Genomic DNA, 22,797 nt, shown 5'->3' on the forward strand with positions numbered 1-22,797 from the left:
CTTTTTGACAAAGTTGCGGAGGCAATTCAACAGGAAAAGGATCATCTTTTCAACAAATGGTGCTAGGACAGCTGGACAGCCACATAAAAAAAGACAAATTTATACTCTTCCTAAAATCATACATAGAATTAACCTGAAATGGATCATGCACTTAAATGTAAATATAGGAGAAAATCTTCATGACCTTGGGTTAGGCAAAGAATTTTTAGATATGACGTTAAAAACAGGATCCATAACGAATTTTGATAAATGCACTTCAAAACAATTGAAAGCTTTTGCACTTCAAAAAGCTGCTATTAAGAAAAATGAAAAGACAAGCCCCAGACTGGGAGGACATTTTTTCACATCATGTATCTGCTAAAGGACTTATATCTAGAATATATAAAGAACTCTGACAATAATAAGACAAATAACCACATTTAAGAATGGGAATGTAACATGATGCAGCCATTTTGGAAAACATTTAGGAGTTTCTTAAAAATGAAAGATAAATTTACCATACAACCCAGCAATTCAACTCACTGATAGCAATCTAAGAGAAATGAAAACATGTTCACACACAGACTTGCATATGAACAGCCATAGCAGCATTATTCATAATAGCCAACAAATGGAAATAATCATAATTACTACTACAACTACTACAATAATATATGAATTTATTGCTGAAAGGAGAGGCCAGGGCTCCAGATATAAAACTGAGCATCGCTAACATATGGATGGTATATAAAGCCATGGTCTGGACTGGATTATCCAGGGGGTGAATATACATAGGACACAGACAGTAAAGGGCCCATGGTAGAGCTCTGAGGCGTTCCAACAGTTCGAAATTGAGTAGAGGAAGAGAAAGAGATTGAGGAAGAGAGGATACTAAATTGTGTAGCCTCTGGTGTCTTGAAGCTGCCAGAAAGAAAGTTCCAAGGAAGGAATAGCTAATTAGTCATGTCTAATCTGCCACGAAGCCAAGTAAGGTAAGCAGGATTTTCTAACACTGCCATCCTTGGTAACCCCAACAATGTAGCTTTAGTAGAGATATGAAAACAGAAGACTGATACAAGTTTGTTAAAAACTGAGTTACAGGGCGCCTGGGTGGCTCAGTTGGTTAAGCAACTGCCTTCAGCTCAGGTCATGATCCTGGAGTCCCGGGATCGAGTCCCGCATCGGGCTCTCTGCTGGGCAGGGAGTCTGCTTCTCCCTCTGACCCTCCTCCCTCTCATGCTCTCTGTCTCTCATTCTCTCTGTCTCAAATAAATAAATAAAATCTTAAAAAAAAAAAAAAAAAAAAAAAAAAAAAAATAAAATAAAATAAAAAAAAAAAAAACTGAGTTACAGGGAAAGAAGCAGAGACGACAAGTATGGACAATTCCTACAAGGTGTTTAGATTTGAATGGGAGCCAAAACATGAGGTGGTACCTGAAGTCAACACATGAAGTCGAGTTTTTTTTCCTATATAAAAATAGGGGATAATAATGGAATATATCTGTGTGATAGCTGAATGATCCAGTAGACAGACTGAAATTGGCACTGCAAGAGTAGAGCAAGAATATAAAGGAAAAGAAACTGGAGAGGGCTTGGGGATGGTATTCAGAGCACAAGTGATACGTTTACATTTGTCTAAGTATATGGATACTTTTTTCCCCTGTAAAAGAGATAAGGCAGGAAAAATGGATACAAGTACAACTAAGATTGTAGATCTGGTAGTGGATCTATGAGGTAGTAGTGCTCTCTCATGGTTTCTCTTTTCTTAATGTAGTGTGAGAACAGATGATCAGCTCAAAGGAAAGATGGAGCATGAAGTGCCAGAGGTTTAAGAAGGGAGGCTAAGGTATTAACCACTGTCTTCTTTTCCTAAGCTCAGAATCTATCAAGAAAAGCCACAGGATAATGATAAATGATGATCAAAGTATCAACCTTTATTACTGATAAAGATAATTGGAGAATTTACCTTTAGATCTGTAGCCAATGGGCTTGGAAAGAGTTCACAGCTTTACTCAGCCACAGGCCTCATCTACTTCCACATGGGGGAGCAGAAAATGTATGCATCCTTTAGACAGGCTGACTTCTAAAAGAAGGAAAAAAACTGAGAAGGAACCAGATAAGCATGCTCAGTTTTTCTCCAAAATTAGCAAATGAGGTAAGTCTGAGGAAGAGTGCTGAGGGGCACATAAAAGCTGGAAATGTTCTTTCTATACTTTCCTTCTTAGGGACTGAAATGGATTTCATCTTCACTTTGGGAACATAAAGAATGGATGGGCCTTAGGTATCTCCTACAATAGTACAAGATGATCACTGATATAAGGAAGCAATTCTCAAACTTTTAGGTCTCAGGATTCTTCAAAATTATTGACTATCCAAAATAGCTTTTGTACGTTTGTGTCATATCTATTGATATTTACTATATTACAAATTAAAACTGAGAAAAATTTAAGACATCAGAATATATATGTGAGAACACATTCCATTATTTGTTGGAGCAATGAAACCATCATACCTCATTTAGCCTTTGGAAAAATCCACTATATACTCATGAGAGAATGAGAATTAAAAAAAAAAATCTTAGTATTTATTATTTTGGTGAAAAGAGTTTTGATTTTGTGAATTCTTCTGAAAGTCTCAGGGACCAACCACCCCAGGGGCCCTTGTACCACACCTTTAGAACAGTTGATCTATGAAAATGGAATAGTACATGTATTTGAGAAGCATAACAGAATTGCTAAGTAGTGTTTAGTGTCCAATTTTGGCCATTAATTAATTAATTTTAAAGATTTTATTTATTTATTTGAGAGGAGAGAGAGAACATGCACGAGCAGGGGGAGGGGCAGAGGAAGAAGCAGACTCCCCACTTATCAGGGAGGCCCAAGCACCAATCCTAGGACCCAGGGATCATGACCTGAGCTGAAGGCAGATACTTAACACTTAACCAACTGAGCCACCTAGGTGCCCTGGCCATTAATTTAAAGAGAAACCAATAAATAACTCCCACTTCTGGCCAAGATGGAGCAACAGGGTTTGATTTGCCACTCTGCCTAAAACAACCAAAAAAGCCAGACAAAATACATGAAACAGTGGTTTTCAAGATACTAGATATCAGGCAACAAAGGACAGTGATCACTGAGATGGCAAACAAATCAGGTGAGCCTTATGACTGCCCACGCTTACTGTGTTGAGAGTTTCTAGCTGCAGCTTAAGAGGGAAGTGAGGTGGAGCCTCACTTCTCAATTGAGTGGAAACTTAATTGAAGAGATGGGGCTGAAAGTCTGGGTAGACCAAGGCAGAGAGAGTTCATAGGGCAGTACCAGAGAGGGGAGACATACAGAGAGAGAGCTCTGTGATCTGCAGAAGGCTCCTTTAAGTATTCAGCAAAAGTCTTTAAAGAACAATAGGGAAAAAACACGAAGTCTGTAGAGAAGTAAGTATGCCTAATGGTATGATCTGCAGAGAAGTTGGAATTTTTAGAGAATGGAAAAGAAATGAATAGTTGGAAGTGGCACTGGGGACAAAGGAGATATATATCCTCCCACATAGCTCTGGGAAATAAGAAATAAAATGTGAATCCATTACAAGCAACTTTTGATTTTTTTAAATATAGTACTAATGAGCATTGGACACAAATTTTGAATAAAAAATATATTTCATTGCTTTTTTAGTTAGAAAGATGATTCCCCAGTCTGTGGCTTATCTTTTCACTTTTTCTTAACAGCATCTTTTGAAGTGCAAAAATTTTCAGTTTTTTCAAAGCTCAATTATCATTTTTTCATGGATCTTGTTTTTGATGTCATATATAAGAGCTCTTTGATTAAGACAAGATCATAAAAACTTTCTCCTGTGTTTACATTTAGATGATGATCCGTTCTACCTTTGAAATAAATCTTAATTCTATCTAATTTGTCTATCATGGATTAGCACCTTAATAAACTCTTGCTAGAGTCTCCTAGGTGGTCTCTTTGCTTCCATGCCTACCCTTCTCCAGTCAATTTTCCACACAGCAACAAGAGTGATCTCTCCAAAACTTAAATTAGATGTCATTTCCATACAAAACACACTTTAATGTTGTTCCATTGTACTTGGAATAAATTTCTAGCCTTTTAATGGTAGCCAAAGCCCCTCCTTATCTCTCCAATCTCATCTCATAAAATAAAAACAGCAACTGAATTAAAAACAAAAAACAAAACAAAAAACAACTTTAAGCTTGCCATCTAACTTGTGTAATTTTTCAAGGAATATTTTATTCACAGTATATTCACTGTTTTTGTAATTCAAAAGGTCCAGACTAAAACTGTACACTCACTTAAGAAAGATGGTCTTTCATCTGGATTTTGCGCCCATCCACTTTCTATTAGAGAGATCATAAGTGCTCGATGAGGTATATCAAGTGGCAAACTTTCTTCGTTAGTGTTAGGTCGATGTCCTTGTGATACACTATACATGATCTGTAAAGGATTGGTGACTTCTGTCAAAACAAATATATTTCATTCATTAGAAATATATTATGATTTAATACACTAATTAAATACATTCTAAAGTCAACCAAATGAAAATGAGGGAAACTTAAAATCATAGGAATAATGCATTACCCCCCTTTCTGTTAAAAACATATATATACACATATATATCCCAGCCAGTGACAGACTCGTCTGCCTCCTGTCGTATTTACAGCCTCACCTCACCACATTAATTTTAAGCTTGGTCACCTGATTTGGCCAATGGAACATGAATAGAGCAGAGCTCGGCAGAACTGAGTGGAACCTAGCACAGCCAAAAATGGCCACTCACACCTAATGTGAATGAGAAACATACACTTATTTTGTAAGCTACTGAGATTCTGAGGTTGTTACACAGATAGCTGACCCATACACTCCTCAAAATAAAGAAATGGACAATGTTATCAGAAAACTTAAAAATTATTTTTCAAAGTTATAGAAGGAGCACTAATTAAATTTTCAAATAAAGAGTTTTAGAGCTGGAATGAATCTTAGAAATAAAATTCAAAATTTTCATCTTGCAAATTAAAAAGAAATGAAGACTCAAGAGATTTAGTGGCTTGATTACAGAGCTAATTATTGTCAGAACAAGAATCAGAATCTACATTTTTCTGACCCTTAATCCAGTACAGTTTTTAATATACAGTGGATTCAGAATTGATAAATTGTTTTTATAGTGTGTTTTCCAAAAAATGAATGGTAGGCAGATTTAAAATAAGATGGGCTTTATTTAGATAGTTCTGAATATGGCCTACCAACATGCTGTCGTCTAGAATAAGGAAGTGAAAGTACACTTACCTTCAAAAGGCTGTTTTCTGGTTAAGACTTCCCATGTGATCACTGCATAGCTTTTTAAGATAAAAATATACATACAGGACATTATAAACTAACTATGCACAATAAACTAAAATAGTACTGATTTTAAAAGCTGACTGTGGAGATATCATTTTTGCAAGTAATAAGGTAGTGAAATGCTATATAAAGAATCACCATATATAATAAAAATGATGTGTTTATATACAGTTTTGTTCTGAAAGGGAATTAATCTAATTTGAAAAATTAACAAATTACTGTAATAAAAATTTGGAGTTAAAGGTAAGGATAACTTGTTGTGGATGACTTTTAATGACCTCTAGTTACATGATTCTATTATTCACACAAAATAAAGAGCAATAAAAAAGATGATCTCATGTAGCTCTATTCTATTGACTTTTTTCTGGCCTAAGTACTATCTCCTTTGGTAGTGTTAAGTGTTAACCACACTGTTTCCCTCCCTCCTCCATCAATGTCACATAAGATAATAACCTTTTATTTTTTTTTATTTTTAAGATTTTATTTATTTGACAGAGAGAGAGACAGCGAGAGCAGGAACACAAGCAGGGGGAGTGGGAGAGGGAGAAGCAGGCTTCCCGCCGAGCAGGGAGCCCGATGTGGGACTCCATCCCAGGACCCTGGGATCATGACCTGAGCTGAAGGCAGATGCTTAACAACTGAGCCACCCAGGCGCCCAGATAATAACCTTTTAGTACTATATTATAAATTGACAGAACAATAATATATACTTTAAATTCTTTTCAAGGATGTAAAAGTGGCTTAAAGCAAGGCATCTTTAATTTTAAAAATATTAACGACTGTGGTCTCTATTTTCACCACACTTATGAGAGAAGACTAAAAATCACACTTTAAAATGTAGCTTCGGGGCACCTGGGTGGCTCAGTCTGTTAAACGTCTGCCTTCAGCTCAGGTCATGATCCCAGGGTCCTGGGATGGAGCCCCACATCCAGCTCCCTGCTCATTGGGGAGTCTGCTTATCACTCTCCCTCTGCCTCTCCTCCCTCTCATGCTCTCTCTTTCAAATAAATAAAATCTTAAAAAAATTTAAATTAAAATGTAGCTTCAAAATTCTCATTAATCTTGTTTTTGGACAAGGTTAACTCTGAGCAAAAATAACATATTATACCTATATATATCATGCTTGACACTGGCCCTTGATTTTTGTCCAGGTTCGTAGTTCTCAGGTGGCATATAGATAATTGTCCCTCCTTCTGGTGAAGATTTACTAGTTCGTGATTGTGAGAGGGACATCATACGCCATTTTGATAAACCAAAATCTGCAATCTGTAAGGGAAAAGAGTAAATAATTGAATTTAAAAATTAAAAAAAAACAACAACAACAAGAACTGTCTTTGTTTATATTCATTGTATTTAGGTATGAGACCAGAGGAAGTGTTCTATATTAATATTTTATTTCTACATATACTATCAGTTTCTTAATACATTAACTTCTAGAGTGTTGAATCCAGTAACTCTAGAAACAATACATACTGACTTGAAGTTCATAATGTCACAAATTTTAAAATGGAAACTGAGTTTTGAAAAATTAAACAGAGTATTTTTTGTCCTAAATTCTGAATGAGCATATATGCCAAACACTACTTTTTAAGACAAGTAGTTTTACAGCATGTGCTTTCAAAATTCTCCTACACCTCACAGAACTGCTAAACTACTGGTATCTAATATGACTGCCACTGGGCATTGTTTGTAACTCAGGTTTATATGTTCTTATTTACAATGCCCTAAAAATAGTAACCTTAATTTCTGAAGCAAGTAAAATTCTAATATATTAGGTCATTATTATATGATTTATGCATACCACTAAAAGAATCATATCTGTTGGCAACAGTCTATTTAGCATATAAGACATATTTATGTCCACAACAAGTACTGCCTAAAGAATTATTGGTGCCATTCTATACTTTTGATATATCCTTTACAGTTTTGCTTTACTTGTAAATTTTGTATAGATGTTATACAACATCTTATAACTATTTAAAGGTTTCCTTATTTTTTAAAAAATGGAAGACAAAATATAAGAACAGAAACAGTATTTAATGGACAAAAGGGTGTAGTGAATCTTTAAAAACATTTAATTTAAATTGCTTAGATCTTCACACTGCATAAGTTAGAGCCAACAGAGGGAAATGAATTCTATCTAGCACACCATTGGTGTTTCAGTTATTTAACTCATATACTTTTACTAATTTTAATAGAAGAAAATTTTAGTGTTTAGATGAATTTGATATTAAAAATATTACTTTAAGAAGGGAGGGGGTGGACTATATGATTTTTTTCATACATTATTAAAATAAAAGGGTAAGTCTAAGAAAAAAAATAGAAAAGACCAAGAGAAAACATGGTGCCAATACATGAAGAGCTAAGCTGGATTGATTCTGAAAGGCAATATACCACGTGGCTGAGAACATGGGTTCTAGAGCCTAAGGTTATATTACATTTATATTCCAATTCTACCACTTGTGTGTGAACTTGGGGAAGTTTTTAAATTTTTCTGTGCCTCTGTATGATTACCCACCTGCAAACTGGGGATAATAACACTATATCACAGGGTTGTAGTGAGAAAATTAAATAACTTATTCTAAGCAAAGCATTCAGAACATTATCACATAATAAGTGATCCATATGTGTTAATATTATTGTTTTGTATACAGGTTGCTCTTATTCAATACAATCTGTTCTTCCCACCTACCCTCTAAAACCAAAAAAAACAGCACTCCAGTTGCACATTTGCTAGAATGATAAGCATTACTATAAGTAGAGTTTATTTTTATGCCACAAGTGAAAAATGTTATTTATTTATTTATTATTTATCTATTTGAGAGAGAGAGAGAGAGAAAGAGAGAGCACAAGAGTGAGAGCACAAGTGGGGAGGAGGGAAAGGCAGAGGGAGAGGGAGAAGCAGGCTCCTCGCTGAGCAAGGAGCCCGATGTGAGGCTCGATCCCAGGACCCCGGGATCATGTTCTGAGCCGAAGGCAGACACTCAATTGACTGAGCCACCCAGGTGCCCCCACAAGTGAAAATGTTAAAAAAAAAAAAAAAAATCTGAGATGTGGTCTCACCTTATACCTGAACCATAATTTGCAAATTCCTGGGCTAAATGTTGGTTTGAATACAGTGTTGTAGAAAATGTATTCCTGAGCTTGCTTCCTTATGTGCTCCTTCACCTAAGATCTTCATCTTTATTTTCAAACCTGACCTAAAAACCTTAATCAGAATTCTATGAGCTGATTTAGTCTGGTTTTCACATGGAACTATACTTCTCCCCTTTCTCTGTTACAAATAATACCATTAAATTTGACTCATTAAATCTGGATCTTCAACAGAAGGATAAAAATGAATAATGTGAGGGAAGGAATAAGAATGCCATGATTTCTTGAAAGTCTTGATAAATTTATTATTCAGCCATGAAGACAGAGAATAAGAACTTTCCCATTCTACACAAGATTTTAAATTTGATTTAGCTAAGGGCTTTCTTTTTAACTAAAAAGATGATTTTAAAAATTAGAGGAAATTAAAACACACTACTCATAAAAATCCACAATCCTCTCACCCTAGTAGAATAGCTATTTTCATTTACATATACTATCCATATCTATAAAACTATAAAGTTATCATCAGTAAGAAGTTACGAAGAATAACCCTAAAGTATTCTGGTTTCCACACCGGACTGAGAGAATAGCAGAGAAAGCAAATATGGCACATATAAATATTTTCATTTCAAAGAAGCGTATCACTAGTTCATTTGTATCTAAGGTGCACTAATGGACACGTGGCAGATAACCAAACTAATGTATCCTTTTTAAAGTAGAAAAATCTCAGTTGACCTTAATCAGTAGTAAACATTTTTCTTTCAGATACTATGTTTCTGGTCAGCATTCCAGTGAGAAAACTTACCTCAGAAAATGGTAGCAAGGTGTAAATTTCCATTTAATTTCATTAAGTATTTTTAAAGATACTTTGCACTTCATTTAAGGCCTTTCCAAGAAGATAGGTAGATTAAATAACTGTTACTTTTTCATGAGTCAGTGATGAACTTTGACTTTTAACGGACATTTATAAAGTACAAAGTAGAGACACATAAGATGCATGTAAAAGAATGTCGCTAATTTATAATAGTATTAGAAAGGTCACAGCTCTGTATGTACTAAATTAATAAAAATTATAAAAACTAAATCTAGCCAAACTATTCTAAATTCTATTCATATCAAAGAAAGACCAAGGATACCCTGTTGATCAGCGAAAACAAGAAAGTAAGAATCATTACCTATTACTTTGCTTCTGTTTACTCTGCTAAGTATAGTTTCCAGACTGAGATGAAGAAAGTATAGTACAAGGACATTGAAAGGTTTAAAAAATGCAAATCTCAGGTTATTTTATATATATTTTATATATATTTCAGGTTACTGAGAATACTTGCAAATATCTCCATGGTGCTATCAGTGTTCTTTGTGGGACAGAATGGAGAGGTACTACAGGATATGAGAAAAGTAAATGACATTCTGACTTTCAAAAAGGAAAGGAAAATGTTGATTTTGCAAATCTACTTATTGGTAGACACTATCCTTAATCCCTGCTTAAAAAATTTATAAAATTTAATAAAAGGGATATCAGCAAGAATTCATGAAAAACAAATTATATCAGACCAAATCAGTCAATTTCAGGTCTCACATGCTATATCCCAAGTCCTTGGCACAATGCCACTGCTGCTCCATAAATATTTACTGACTAAAATTATGACCAATTTCATTTCCTTTTTTGACAGTAGTAGTACTGTCAAAGAGTAAATGTTAAAACAGTTTGCATATTATAAAACACTCTGTTATTTTATTTATTTTTTTAAAGATTTTATTTATTATTTATTTGACAGAGAGAGACATAGCGAGAGAGGGAACACAAGCAGGGGGAGTGGGAGCCCGATGCGGGGCTCGATCCCAGGACCCTGGGATCATGACCTGAGCCGAAGGCAGACGCTTAACGACTGAGCCACCCAGGTGCCCCCACTTTGTTATTTTATAATAACATGCATGACTACTAAGTTATCAGGCCTATCTGGTATATATAGAAGATCCGGAATTCATTCATTTGTTTATTCAACAAATACTTAGTTAATGCTTCAATATGGCACCTGCTGAGCAGGTGGCAGTTAATAAAATAGACTAAATTTCAGTCTTTGTGGAGTTTATTTTCTAACTGGGGGAGACAGTCAATAAACATATTAATGATAATATGACAGATGGTGAAAAATAATATGCAGAAGCATAAATCAAGGTACAAAGACACAGAGGAACTGGGTAGGTCATCAGGGAAAGCCATTCTGAAGAAGGTGAGGGAATAAGCCAGGAGGACACCTGGGAAAGTAGTCAAGCAAGGACCCCTGATGATATTCTCAAGGAAAAAATGGAGAAATATGGGCTGTAAAACAGTTCTGCACAAAGTAGTCCACACAAAATTAATGATTATTCTCCAAAAGTGCTAAATAAGGATTAATATTGACCTGGAAGGAGGTTTAAGCACCATGTTGTGAGGCTCTGATCTGAGCTCTGTACTGGTTAATATTTAATCATGACTTAAAGATACAAAAACTAGCTAATTAAATCTGAGGATGACACAAAGCTGGGAGACAAAGTTAAAATCCTTGGGCTACAGAAATGATACTGAAAAAGATCTTAAGAGGCTGAAGTGATCACTCAAATCTAACAAAATAAACTTTGATGATGTCCAGAAAGTATTCTGCAAAGTACACAATAAGGAGACGTGACTTAAGCAATAATACCTGAACAAAAGAACCTCTCAGGGCTTGTTGATGTTAAGCCCAATTTAAATGTTGTGATATGGGGCGCCTGGGTGGCTCAGTCGTTAAGCGTCTGCCTTCGGCTCAGTTCATGATCCCAGGGTCCTGGGATTGAGTCCCGCATCGGGCTCCCTGCTCGGCAGGAGGCCTGCTTCTCCCTCTCCCATTCCCCCTGCTTGTGTTCCTGCTCTCACTCTCTCTCTCTCTGTCAAATAAATAAATAAAATCTTAAAAAAAATAAATAAATAAGAAATAAATGTTGTGATATGATCACCCCCCAAAAGCCAATGATTCATTAAGTATTAAACAAAGTGCTTAGGGACCAGGGAAATGACACTTCCATTCAAGTCTATATTCATAAGGTCACAAGGAGTATTTTGTTTCATTGTGAGGATAAAAATTTAACAGAGATTTAAACACAGAAGCATCTGGATAGCACCTGCGATTAAAAGCAATGTAATAAGGAAGTTGGCTGAAAGAACTAAGGATGTTCCGAAGACAGAAGAACAAAACATGAGTGTATGTGAGGGGCAGGGGGATTATAGCCATCTGTAAACATTGAGAGGGCTGTCATATGGGAAGTAGAATTGGATTTATTTAGTTTATCACAAAAAATAGAACTAGGACCCATGGATGAAAACAAATGGAAGGCGTTTTGATTAATCACATAAGGAAATATCAATTTAAGTATGGATATTAAGAGTCCCCTGTCATAGACTAACTGCCTTGGGAGATAAGGGACTATCATAGTGAGGATTCAGACTTGAATGGACTTGCTGACCATTAAGGCACTTCTACCTGTGTGGTTTTATAGCTGATGTAATAGATTAGTTTCTTTTTTTAGTAGTACTGAGATGGCAGCTTGCTTCTTTTCCTTTCCCCTCCCATTTTATTCTAGGGAGAGGAAGTGCCTTTAACAGGGGTTTTGTTTTTTATTTAACTTTTCTCACATTTTTTGTATTAATTTTTCTATTGTTCCAACCTCCCTGTTATTTTTTCTTTGAACATTTTTTGATATTTACAGTAATCTCTAATTACATATATTATTATAAGAAGTATAGCAAAATAACATAAAAATAAAGTGAGTTACATTTAGTGTTAGTTACTTAGCAACTACTTTTTATTTGCTGTCATCAGTTAGATACAGGGTAAACTATGAAATCACTACTACACCTGGGGCCTTTAGGCACCTAAATCTTATGACCTTTACGAAAGTTAATTCAAAGTAGGTCCTAGATTTAAATGTAAAACATAAAACTCTAACACTTTTAGAAGATAACTAGAAGAAAATCTTTAATACCTATGGCTTGATGAAGGCTACTTAGATATGACAGCAAAGAATTATCATAAAGGAAAAAAAACCCCTGATAAATTGGACTTCATCAAAATTAAAACTTTTCTTTGTGAAAGACCCGTTAAAAGGATGAAAAGAACAAACCACCAAGTGGGAGAAAATATTTGCAAACTACATATCTACATTTTAAATATGAAGGACTCATATTAAAAAATCTAAAGAACTCTCAAAACCCAGTAATAAAAATCCAAAGGATCCAATCAGAAAATGGGCTTAAGACATGAAGAGACATTTCACTGAAAAGGATATAGATAGCAAATGAGAAAGTGTTCAACATCATTAGCCATTAGGAAAATGGAATTAAGACTATGATGAGCTATCACTATATACCTATTATAATGCTAAAATAAAAAACTGTGACAATACCAAATGCTGGTCAGGATATGGAAAGGCTAGGTCAATCATATATTGCTGGTAGGATGTACAAAGGTACAGCCCCTCAAACAGTTTGGTAGTTTCCTAAAATGCTAAACAAACCCTTACCCAGCAATTGCACTCCTGGACATTAGCTCTTGGTTATCTAGAGGAACAAAAACTTATGTTCATTCAAAAAGTTGCACAGGGTTGTTCACAGGAGTTTTATTGTAACTGCCAAAGACTGGAAACAATATAAATACCTTTCAGTAGGTGAATGGTTAAACAACTTTGGTATACACATACCATGAAATATCATTTACCAATAAAAAAGAACCACTATTGATATAAGCAACAACTTGGATGGATCTCAAAGTATGCTAAGTAAACAATATTAATCTCAAAATACCACATACTGTATGATTCCATTTATACAACATTTTCAAAATGACAAAATCATAGAGAACAGATTAGTGGTTGTCAGTGGTTAGGGATAGTGGAAGGGAGGAGATGAGTGTGAATACAAAGGGGTAGCATGAGTGATGTATTTGTGATGATAGAATAGTGCTGTATCTTGATTGCTGTGATGGTCACACATGTGATAGAGTAACACATAAACTATATACATGCATTGTAACAATGTCAAATTCCTGGACTTGAAATTGTACTGTAATTACATGTAATGTAATCACTGGCAGAAACTGAGTGAAGGGTTCATGGATTCTCTTTGTATTATCTTTGCAACTTCCTGTGAATCTATAATAACTGCAAAATCAAAAGAAAAAAAAGGGCTTACTTGATCATTTCAATTAAGGACATAATGACTTTGTATTTTGTACCATAATTCTATCTATCTTTTAAGTCTAGGAATAACTAAGCCACTGAAGCTGGAAGAAGGGACACTGAAGAAAAGAATTATAGGCTATGGAAAACAGAGAGATATTAAATTGGTTAAGTAGAGAAAAAAACACTAAAAAGTTTTTAAAACTATTAATCTCAAGGATGCAGATAAACTTTTTTTTTAAGTAATTACCTTAACATGAAATTCATTATCCAATAAAATATTTTGAGTCTTCAAGTCATGATGAAGTAGAGGAGGATTCATATTGTGCAGGTAGTTTACACCCAGTGCAATTTCATGCAGGATGCGAAATCTCAGTGGCCAAGCAACATCAGGATATTCTGTTTTCTTCATATATATGAAAATAAACAAAACTAAAATAAGTGACCATATTCATTACATTTCCACTTAGAAAATTAAATACTCTATGTGGAAATACAGTATAAACAAAGGTCAAGACATATGTTCATTTTTATTACATAGTATCCTGGTATCAATTTGATATTATTTAACATCCATGTATATCTTATTTTCCTCAATTTTTAGAAAAAATAATGATGACTTTATAGTACTGTTATTTCCTTTTAGTTTATGTTGGTAATACAACTACATGGTATTGGCTCTTCTTTCTTCATTTAAACAGTTTTCAATTTTTTTTTTTCTATGTAATACCCAAACACATTACCTATACTCACATCTATCTCTCATTCTATGGTTTGTATCAAATAACTACATGCACACACACAAACACACATGCACAAAAAATTTCTTTTTAGTACATACCATTAACTCAAAATTTATATTTTAATTTTCCTATTGATATAAAATCATACCTTATTATAATAATCATTACATCAATTAAAATTATGACCATATTATGTTTATTTACTAAGCATGAATTTCTCATACTTCTTATCGTACAATTTTTGTATTCTAGCTTGAAAATTTAGCCTTTGGAAGTTTTGCTTTTGTGAAAGAGACAAAGATCATTTTCATTTTTAAGTGTATGCAATACAGACATATTTAAAATATAATGTTTTATATATCTTGGTACTTAAAGTGATATTCATCTGAACTTTTTGAACATAAAAGTTAGTGTAGCTTCCTAGGAGAATGAACATACTCAGAAAAATTAGATAATTTGGGAAGATCTGGCAATGATTCACCAGGCACCAAGCTACTGGATACATTCTAAATGACATGAAAAAGTATGCTTTTACTGAAAGCTCAAATCTGTTCTTGACAATTTTTTCTGCAAATGGGTAAGCGTATAGCTCCCTGATTAACCTGCTGTTTACATTCTATTTTGATTTTTTTCAATAGTCTTCTTTGAGGTTGGGGGAGAGTACTTCAAGATAAATCCCGCTCTAATAATACAACAAAGGAAACCAAAAGAAACATAAAACATTACTTCCTCTGGTATACACAGACCTCCACCCCAGTGAGTAACTGAATCTTTTAGTCTGTGAAAAGGTAATTTTCTTCTAAAAATTGTGTAGTTCAAAGGAGTCATAAGGCCTCTGTGCAGTATAGTATCACATGGAGGCTTTTGATCATGGAGACAGAGGTAGAACACTCACTCTATATGTTATGATTCCTTCTAGGGGTTGGCAGTCCCCGGAAGGAGGCTCTATAATTTCTAATGGGTTCCAATTTTGGGTATCAGAGTACCTACTGGGTACTGGGGTGTGGGAAGAAAATATTAGAATTTATACTTATATTCATTTTTTTAAAAAGGAAATTGTGCTTATAATATTTGTGTCTTGATTGCTGTGTTATACAAATATTATACACAGACACCAGTTATTATACTCTGTCCTTGTCTCAGATGGTCCTGTCATAAATAGAAAGTGATATACGCTGAAATAAAGAGGAAGTCCCTCCACGAATGGCATCCATTCTCTCGTTTGCTTACAGAACGTTGTGATGTATCAGAATTTAGGAGCATCCACTAATTGGAATTTACAGATCATGTTACCAGATTTTAACTAAACCAACACTCACAAAACAGACCGAGTGATTTAAAAAAGACTTCTCGAGAGAAACTGTAGGTTGCAGATAGTATTAATATAAGATCAAGCAAACAAGAATAGATGAATACATACAGTTTGAGAATAAGAATCCACAAATTTGCTTACTGATAAGAATGAGGACCCACCCCTCCAGTTTGCTTACTGATGGGATTTACAATCAAAGCCAGAGTAACTAGTACATTGATAAAAAGATAAATGGCTCATGCCTTTGTCTATTATTGGAAAAACCAATGTATTTGGTACTCAGAGACAGACTTATTTGGCCTATTTAGAACTTTATGGACTGGCATTATTAACATTTAATTTGAATCCTAAATTGTTTTTAAGATAAAATAAAATTTGGCTTAACTAACAGGAGGTTATATAGTGTACAGAGTTTATCTGTTCTCTTTCCCTCTCCTACTTCTTTATATATACATGTGGTTACTAGAATTCAGTTTACACCTCAGGAACAGTAACCTAAGCAAAATAACCTCAGTCCTGCAGAATGCAGCCTGACTCTCTTGATATTTTTAACAACACAAAAGAAGTCATAAATTGTCTAACTTTACCACTGTAATTGTTTTCCATTCTTATTTTGACTCATCTATGGCTCTCCAAATAATCTGATAGCTAGATAGCTTGAATAATAGAATGATAGCTACTAAAAATGCACGATACTTACCCTGTGTAGGAGTTCATTTAATGATCCATTTGGCATGTATTCCGTAACTATTCCCAAAAATTCAGGCTCATTGCAAATTCCCAAAATTGGAAGAATGTAACTAAATCTAGCTTTGTGTAAAATTTCAGCTTCTCTTAAAACATCATTTCTTTCACTAAAGAAAGAAAATGCATAATTATTTCAAAGTAATGAAAAATACACAATAATCATGCCTATAACATTAAGACTAGATTTTTCCCCCCATTAATTGACCTCATGTAAATTATGCACTTCTCTGTCCCTTAGTTTCTTCATATTTAAAGTAGGGATAATACCTGCCCTATACATTCCACAGGTCTGTTTAGAGTCCATAATAACTTCTCTGAGCCACTGACAGAAAAAAGTGTGATATACACAGGTTATTATTATTGTACTTTCCTAGGAAAGGAAAAGGACACAATATTTGAGAAAGTTTATAAAGTCTATTGATATTAGAATTATTGCTGTTTGAATTAAGTTTATAAAGTCTATTGATATTAGAATTATTGCTGTTTGAATTAATTAAAGTTTATGTTGTATTAGATTATATTTGATTAGAATATTATATTAAATGTCATGGTTGCATACCATGTGCATTTTTTCCAAATACTTACATAATACATTTAAATGCTGTAGATTTAAATGACTAGATGATAATAGTTGCATAAGGGTCAAAAATGCTTAGAAATTATACAGTGGAACTCAGGAAAAGAACACCTAGAACAGGTAAATGCTTGTAACAGATCCCTGGGGCAACTCTGGATCCCAGGTTCATTTGCTTGTTCATTCACAAAACAAATAAATACTGAACATTTATTATGAATAAAAACTATGCTCAACATTATGGAGAATATAAAGATAAACACAGTCTGTGTCCTCAAGCTGCCAAGAAATTTTTTAAGAAAAATAAATACTCATTGTGATTTTGATTTGCATTTCCCTAATGATTAGTGATGTTGAAGACCTTTTCATATATACCTATTGGTCATTTGTAGGTCTTCTTTGGATGTGTTAATTATCTTGATCTTGGTAATCACTCCACAATGCATATGTCTATCAAATCATCATGTTGTGCACTTTAAATATATATAATTACATCTGTCAATTATTCCTCAATAAAGTTAAAAAAAGGAAAGCAAGTAAAAAAAAGAAAGAAAATACATACTTAAAACATAAGGCAGAATGTGATAAGTGCCATCATAAACAAATAAATAAATAAGCAAGCAAGCAAGTTAAGTAAGTAAGCAAATGAATAAATAGAGAACTATGGGGAACTCAGAAAAAAGAGTAAACTTTGGGCTAGGGGAGTTGAACGGTCTTTAAAGAGGGATTTCAACTGTACTTTAAGGGCAGATAGAATATCAACCATTGGTAAAAGGGCCAAGATGGATATGGCCTCCAAGATGGGAGGACTTTTGCTTTTCTTTCTCATCTGTGTGTCCCTCAGACCTGAAACAGGACCTGGCACCTGGTAGATATCTAATAGATATGTATCAAATGTATTCAAGGAAGTTACAGTGAAGGTTGTGTTTGGAAAATGGCAGATTGTTTAATATGAATCAGGATACCTAAAAGAGCATGTGAAAGGAATGAAGGTGAATAGGGTAGGCTAGAGCCTCATCTGAGAGCCCTAAAGCCAGGTGAGGGTATTTACACTCTATTTGGTAGTTAGCAAATTGTGATTGTAGGTTTTTGAGCAGGGTAATGACATGAGTAGAGCAAACTTTTAGGATGACTATTTTGGCAGAAGGATGTACGATCAGCAGAAATGGGCAGAGTTTGAAAGTCAGGTGTTAGAATATTACAATACTAATTAAAGATGTGAAGCAATGAGAGTCTGAAACTATAAAGGTCACAGTGAAAATGGAAAGAAAAACACTAGCTGAATAGAATGCCCAGGCGGTGGTGACTACGGTAGACATATATTAAAAAAAAAAAAAAAAAAAAAAAAAAAAGGCAAGGGAATTGGAGATGTCACTGGTTTTTACCATAGACAGATGTGTTGGTAGCAGCAATAAAACAGAAACATCTCAGGGGAGGGGGGTGGGAGGATGGGTTGGCCTGGTGGTGGGTATTGAGGAGGGCACATTCTGCATGGAGCACTGGGTGTTGTGCACAAACAATGAATCATGGAACACTTCATCTAAAACTAATGATGTAATGTATGGGGATTAACATAAGAATAAAAAAAAAATCTTAAAAAAAAAAAATAGAAACATCTCCAGAAGTTTATTGGATAAGCAATGATGGTTAGTTGGTGCTTAAACCACTCAAGCTCTGGATGAATGGCTGTTGAAGTAAGAAAATAGACATTCCACATCAGACTATGAGGCTTGCTCTAAAAGCAAACAAAAGCCAAAATAAAGCAAAAAATCTTATTTATGTTCTGAATAGATAATATATTTATATGTTTTAAAATTCAAGAGTTACAAGAGGACATAAAGTAAAAAGCTTTTTTCCTTCTCCCTGTTCTCAGCCACTTAATACTCTGTGAGGCAACCTATTATTCAGTTTATGAGACCTGTTTTAATTAAACTTATCCTCCCTAAATTGAAAAGGTAAGAGATGGAGGTCAACAAGAACTACATCTTATTGTTTAGCACTCTTGCAGGGAGACAGGGGATGGACTTGAAGATTTCTGGATACTGAAAAAAAAAACTAGAGAGAGAGCATGCTGGTGAAGTCTCAGTGATACTTAATACACTTATTCTTTCTCTCATTAAGAGTATCAGGCATTCTTCCTTCCACTGTGATCCTATTATGTGTCATACACTTTATATGTACTATCATCCGAAGACCAACCCTCTAAAGTTGGTTACCTTAACACCACTTTATATGAGGGCACTGAGGCTCAGATAAATAATTTTCTAATAGGCCAACATTAAGTGGCAGGGTTGGAGTCAGATTTGAATTGCAGTTGTGGGACTCCAAAGCCTGTGTTCTTTCCATTCCACTGCTTCATCAGAGAAAGGAAAGGATCAAGGAAAGTTCCTGAAGTCAGATTTCAGGAAAATTGAGTAAGTGGCAAAACAGAAAAAGCCAAAAATAAATAGGTCTAAAATAGGTTTTATATTTTTAAAAATAAAAAGTTACAGTTTTCATAGGCATATCACCAAAATTACCCAACTCAAAATTTCAGTCACAAAACAGTTATGTCATCCACACGATGTTTGAAGAACCAATCAGACTCATCCACACATAAAGAGTCGGGAGATTGTTGGGGAAGGCCCACTCATTGGGGAGAAGTCAGGTTACGGAGAATGACTCACCAATCACTAAAATAAAAACACGTAACTGCACATAAACTTATTTTTCTTCCAGATGGTCTCAAAGAACAATGCAAACCTTTTCCACACCAGAGCCCAAGTACATGGTTTATTATTCCCACTTTATAAGTGAGGAAATGGACACCCTGTGAGTCAACTGCATAGCCCTGTCCTATGCTCAGATTACAAGAATACTGCTAAAGTTAACATTTTAGGTAACAAGTGGGAAAAAGAACCTGATGCAGTAATGCCAGAGGGTTTAACTGGTCCTTATGACTTCTTTGACAACAGAATTTCCTACCAATTTACTGAAGAGTTTTAGGTTATGAAAGTTGTTAGTAAGAATAGAAAGGGAACCCCCTCTTCATTCCTTTGCTCTCAAATAGCACAAAACTTGGATAAATTAAAATCTTGAGAAGCAGCATCCAAAACAGGAAGATCAACTTGCTTTAGAATACCTAAAGGGTCCATTAGGGTTCGATATCCATAAATTTACATAGCTGATTCTAAAATATTTTCAGTCTTTCTAACCAACCACCACCCTTCAAACTTGACTACATACACATACACACATTTGCCAGCACTTGCTCCACAGAACTCAAGGCCCAGGTGAAACACACACCACATCTCATCAATATCACTAGATCTGGATTATGATATACAAAAAGTGGGAACAATCTCCACAAGTGTCTCAAATTTACCGTGAGATCTGGCCCATCCAAGCCTGACAGCAGACAGCAAAGCAAAGCCACAGGCAGATGAAAGTCCAGTGAACGTTGGTAAGGCTGAAACTGAGGGATTCATCTGACATTGGGTACTAACAGCCTCTGACCAATCAGGCACCCGGCATGAATTCTGACATTAGATAGAGGGGAGGAGAGGAGAGTGTTGCAATCATGGATGTTAACTCACTAAGGACTGAACGCAGGGCCTAGTTAAATCTCTACTGTAAGGCAAATACACAAGACTAAATGACTAGACCTACTGACTAATACATTCGATCACAGGTCAATGGTATAGGAATGAAATGTTTTTCTGAAACAGAAACTAATACTAACTTTCCCTTAGAACCTAGACAGTGCACGGAAATTGTTCAGGATGTGAAAGACACTCAAAATTTCTGGTCGTTTAATTGTTTTCTGATTCAGTGTATTGTTAGCAAAATAGTACACATCCTTTGGGGACAGGCTTCCCTGCGAGAGCGAGAGGAGAAACCAAAGCAAGTACAGTCTGGTATCTAAACTTTCATGACCATACGTAATAAACCACAAACAAAACAAAACAACCGCAGGCCTACACCGAAACACCCTGCTTTTGGTGTCTGGAGAGAGGAAGCCCAGGAGTAAGAGGGACAGAGCAGGAGAGGGCGGTGGAGAGAAGAGGGGAGCAGAGGAATGCGAGGGCTGCATCTCCAGAGAAGCCAGTTCTCCCCACCACGCAAGCCCCGAGCCTTGAAGGGCTGCCCCGAGGCGACGAGGGGTGGGGCCGACCGCGAGCGTCGCCGCCGTTTGGGCTCTAGAGCCCGCCTGCTCGGGGCCGGTGTTCGGGGCTCCGCGGGGGTGCCCTACCTGTCGAGCAGAGGGGTGTGGATGTGCAGCTGCTTCACGGCCACCTGAACGCGCCAGTCTGCGTGGCGGGCAAACGACACGGTGCCCGACGCGCCGCGGCTCAGGTAGCGCAGGTCGGCGAGCTTGTGGCAGGGAATGGTGGGCAGGGCGCTGCAGATGGCCTCCCGGCTCATGGTCGCGGGCGGCGCGGGCTCTGAGGCCGCGGGCCGGCTCTGGGTGTGCCCGCCGCTTCGGCGGCTTCCGGAGCTCCTCGGCTGCGCTCGGGAGCCCGCACCCGCCCCCCCACGCCTGTGCCGGAGCCGGAGCGCCCGGGCACTACCCGCGGCGGGACACTAGGTCACGAGGCAGCCCATGCCGCCCGCGGCTCTCGCCAGTCGTTGCTTTTCTGGAGTCAGAGGGGACTTTTCTGGGTATCGGAGTCAACTCTGCCGGGGCTACGCGTCGAGGAGGAGCTTCCTCCCCCGACCTGGCCTTCCCAGGCGCACCAGCCACCCGAGCCGGGCAGTTCAAGCTCCTCCCTCCCCAAACTTCTCAGGTGACGTCACGGCAGACCCTGAGGCGGGGAGAGGGGCCCCGGCCCCCGGCCCCGGGTCTCCGGCACGTGGTGCGGCCCCCACGCTCTGGGCGACACCCGCGGGGCTGGGGCGGGGGTTAGGGGTGGGGAAGGGAGCGAGGGACGCTCGTTTTGTCTTCTTTCCCCCCAGTTTTCCAGGTTTGGGGAAAAGTTTTCTCTGAGGGAAGAAAAAAAGTTCCTTTCAGCAGCCTGCTGTCCGATTTTGGTCGACGTGCTCTCACACCAGGGAGGAATCTTGTGTGAGCCTCACAGTCATGGGGGAGTCTCCAGACCCCAGAGGTGGCGGGGTGCGGGCGGGGGCGCCGGATTACAGACTCCGCGCCTGCGCGAGACGCGCGGGTGAGGGGTGGGCGTGGTGGTGACTTCCGAGAGTTTGGCACCGGTGAGCCCAGCGGGTCAGGTAGGGTGTAAATCCACCTGCCTACCTGGACTCCAATCATCCCTCACTTCCAGGTGCGTCAGGAGTGAGAGGTGGGTGATAAATCCTGTCAGAGTCTGACTCTGTTAACAAGTTCTGGTGTTTTGCTCGTGTTCCAGGCTCCTCTACTAGGGAGCTACTTTTCTCTCTCTCCTCTCTGGCGCCCATAACTATATGGAGATTGAAAAATAACTTTGAGAAGAGTCAGTCCCTCTGATTCCAACTAAGACTGCAAGAATTTCTTTTTCATAGATCTGGGAGGAATGCATTTCATTTTTAACCCCAAACAACCAAACATCTTTCCGTTTTTTACCTTAGAACAAACACCTTTCTACTTGATTATTTTGTAGAGTGTGAGTGCGAGTATTGTATACAATACTAAGTACATACTAGGCATTTTAATGAATTCTAAGGCCACAGTAATAAGGAATGCCTGACTTGAATGGGGTATTTTTGTCAGCAGAGAACAAATGTTTCCTGTATTTTTGTGTTGCCTCAAATGAGAGTAGCAATGTTATATTTTACAATACTGGGAAGTTGTGATGAAACATTGTATTTTAAAATTTTGATGATTTAAAA

The 22,797-nt window shown here is 36.8% G+C and overlaps 1 protein-coding gene across 4 annotated transcripts in view; it reads right to left on the reverse strand.

Moving 5' to 3' along the window:
- The window catches only part of RIPK2 (receptor interacting serine/threonine kinase 2), a 74,575-nt gene extending 52,836 nt beyond the window's left edge, over positions 1-21,739 (reverse strand). For 3 of the 4 annotated variants that reach the window (XM_064588139.1, XM_064588138.1, XM_045896273.3), the window contains exons 1-6: positions 21,227-21,739; positions 16,375-16,528; positions 13,870-14,025; positions 6,442-6,599; positions 5,280-5,329; positions 4,289-4,450 (exon numbers count right to left, since the gene is read on the reverse strand). In XM_064588139.1, coding sequence (XP_064444209.1) covers positions 4,289-4,450; positions 5,280-5,329; positions 6,442-6,599; positions 13,870-14,025; positions 16,375-16,528; positions 21,227-21,399 — 853 coding nt within the window. In that variant the 5' untranslated portion in view covers positions 21,400-21,739. Of the gene's footprint in view, positions 1-4,288; positions 4,451-5,279; positions 5,330-6,441; positions 6,600-13,869; positions 14,026-16,374; positions 16,529-20,359; positions 20,671-21,226 lie in introns of those variants that run through there. The other variant, XM_064588140.1, reaches the window with a different exon arrangement.
- Between the last annotated feature and the right edge of the window lie 1,058 nt (positions 21,740-22,797).

This window comes from Mirounga angustirostris, unplaced genomic scaffold (genome assembly GCF_029215605.1).
Source record: "Mirounga angustirostris isolate CCGP_5_RB_7025 unplaced genomic scaffold, mMirAng1.0.hap1 SCAF_4, whole genome shotgun sequence".
NCBI classification, from domain to species: domain Eukaryota; kingdom Metazoa; phylum Chordata; class Mammalia; order Carnivora; family Phocidae; genus Mirounga; species Mirounga angustirostris.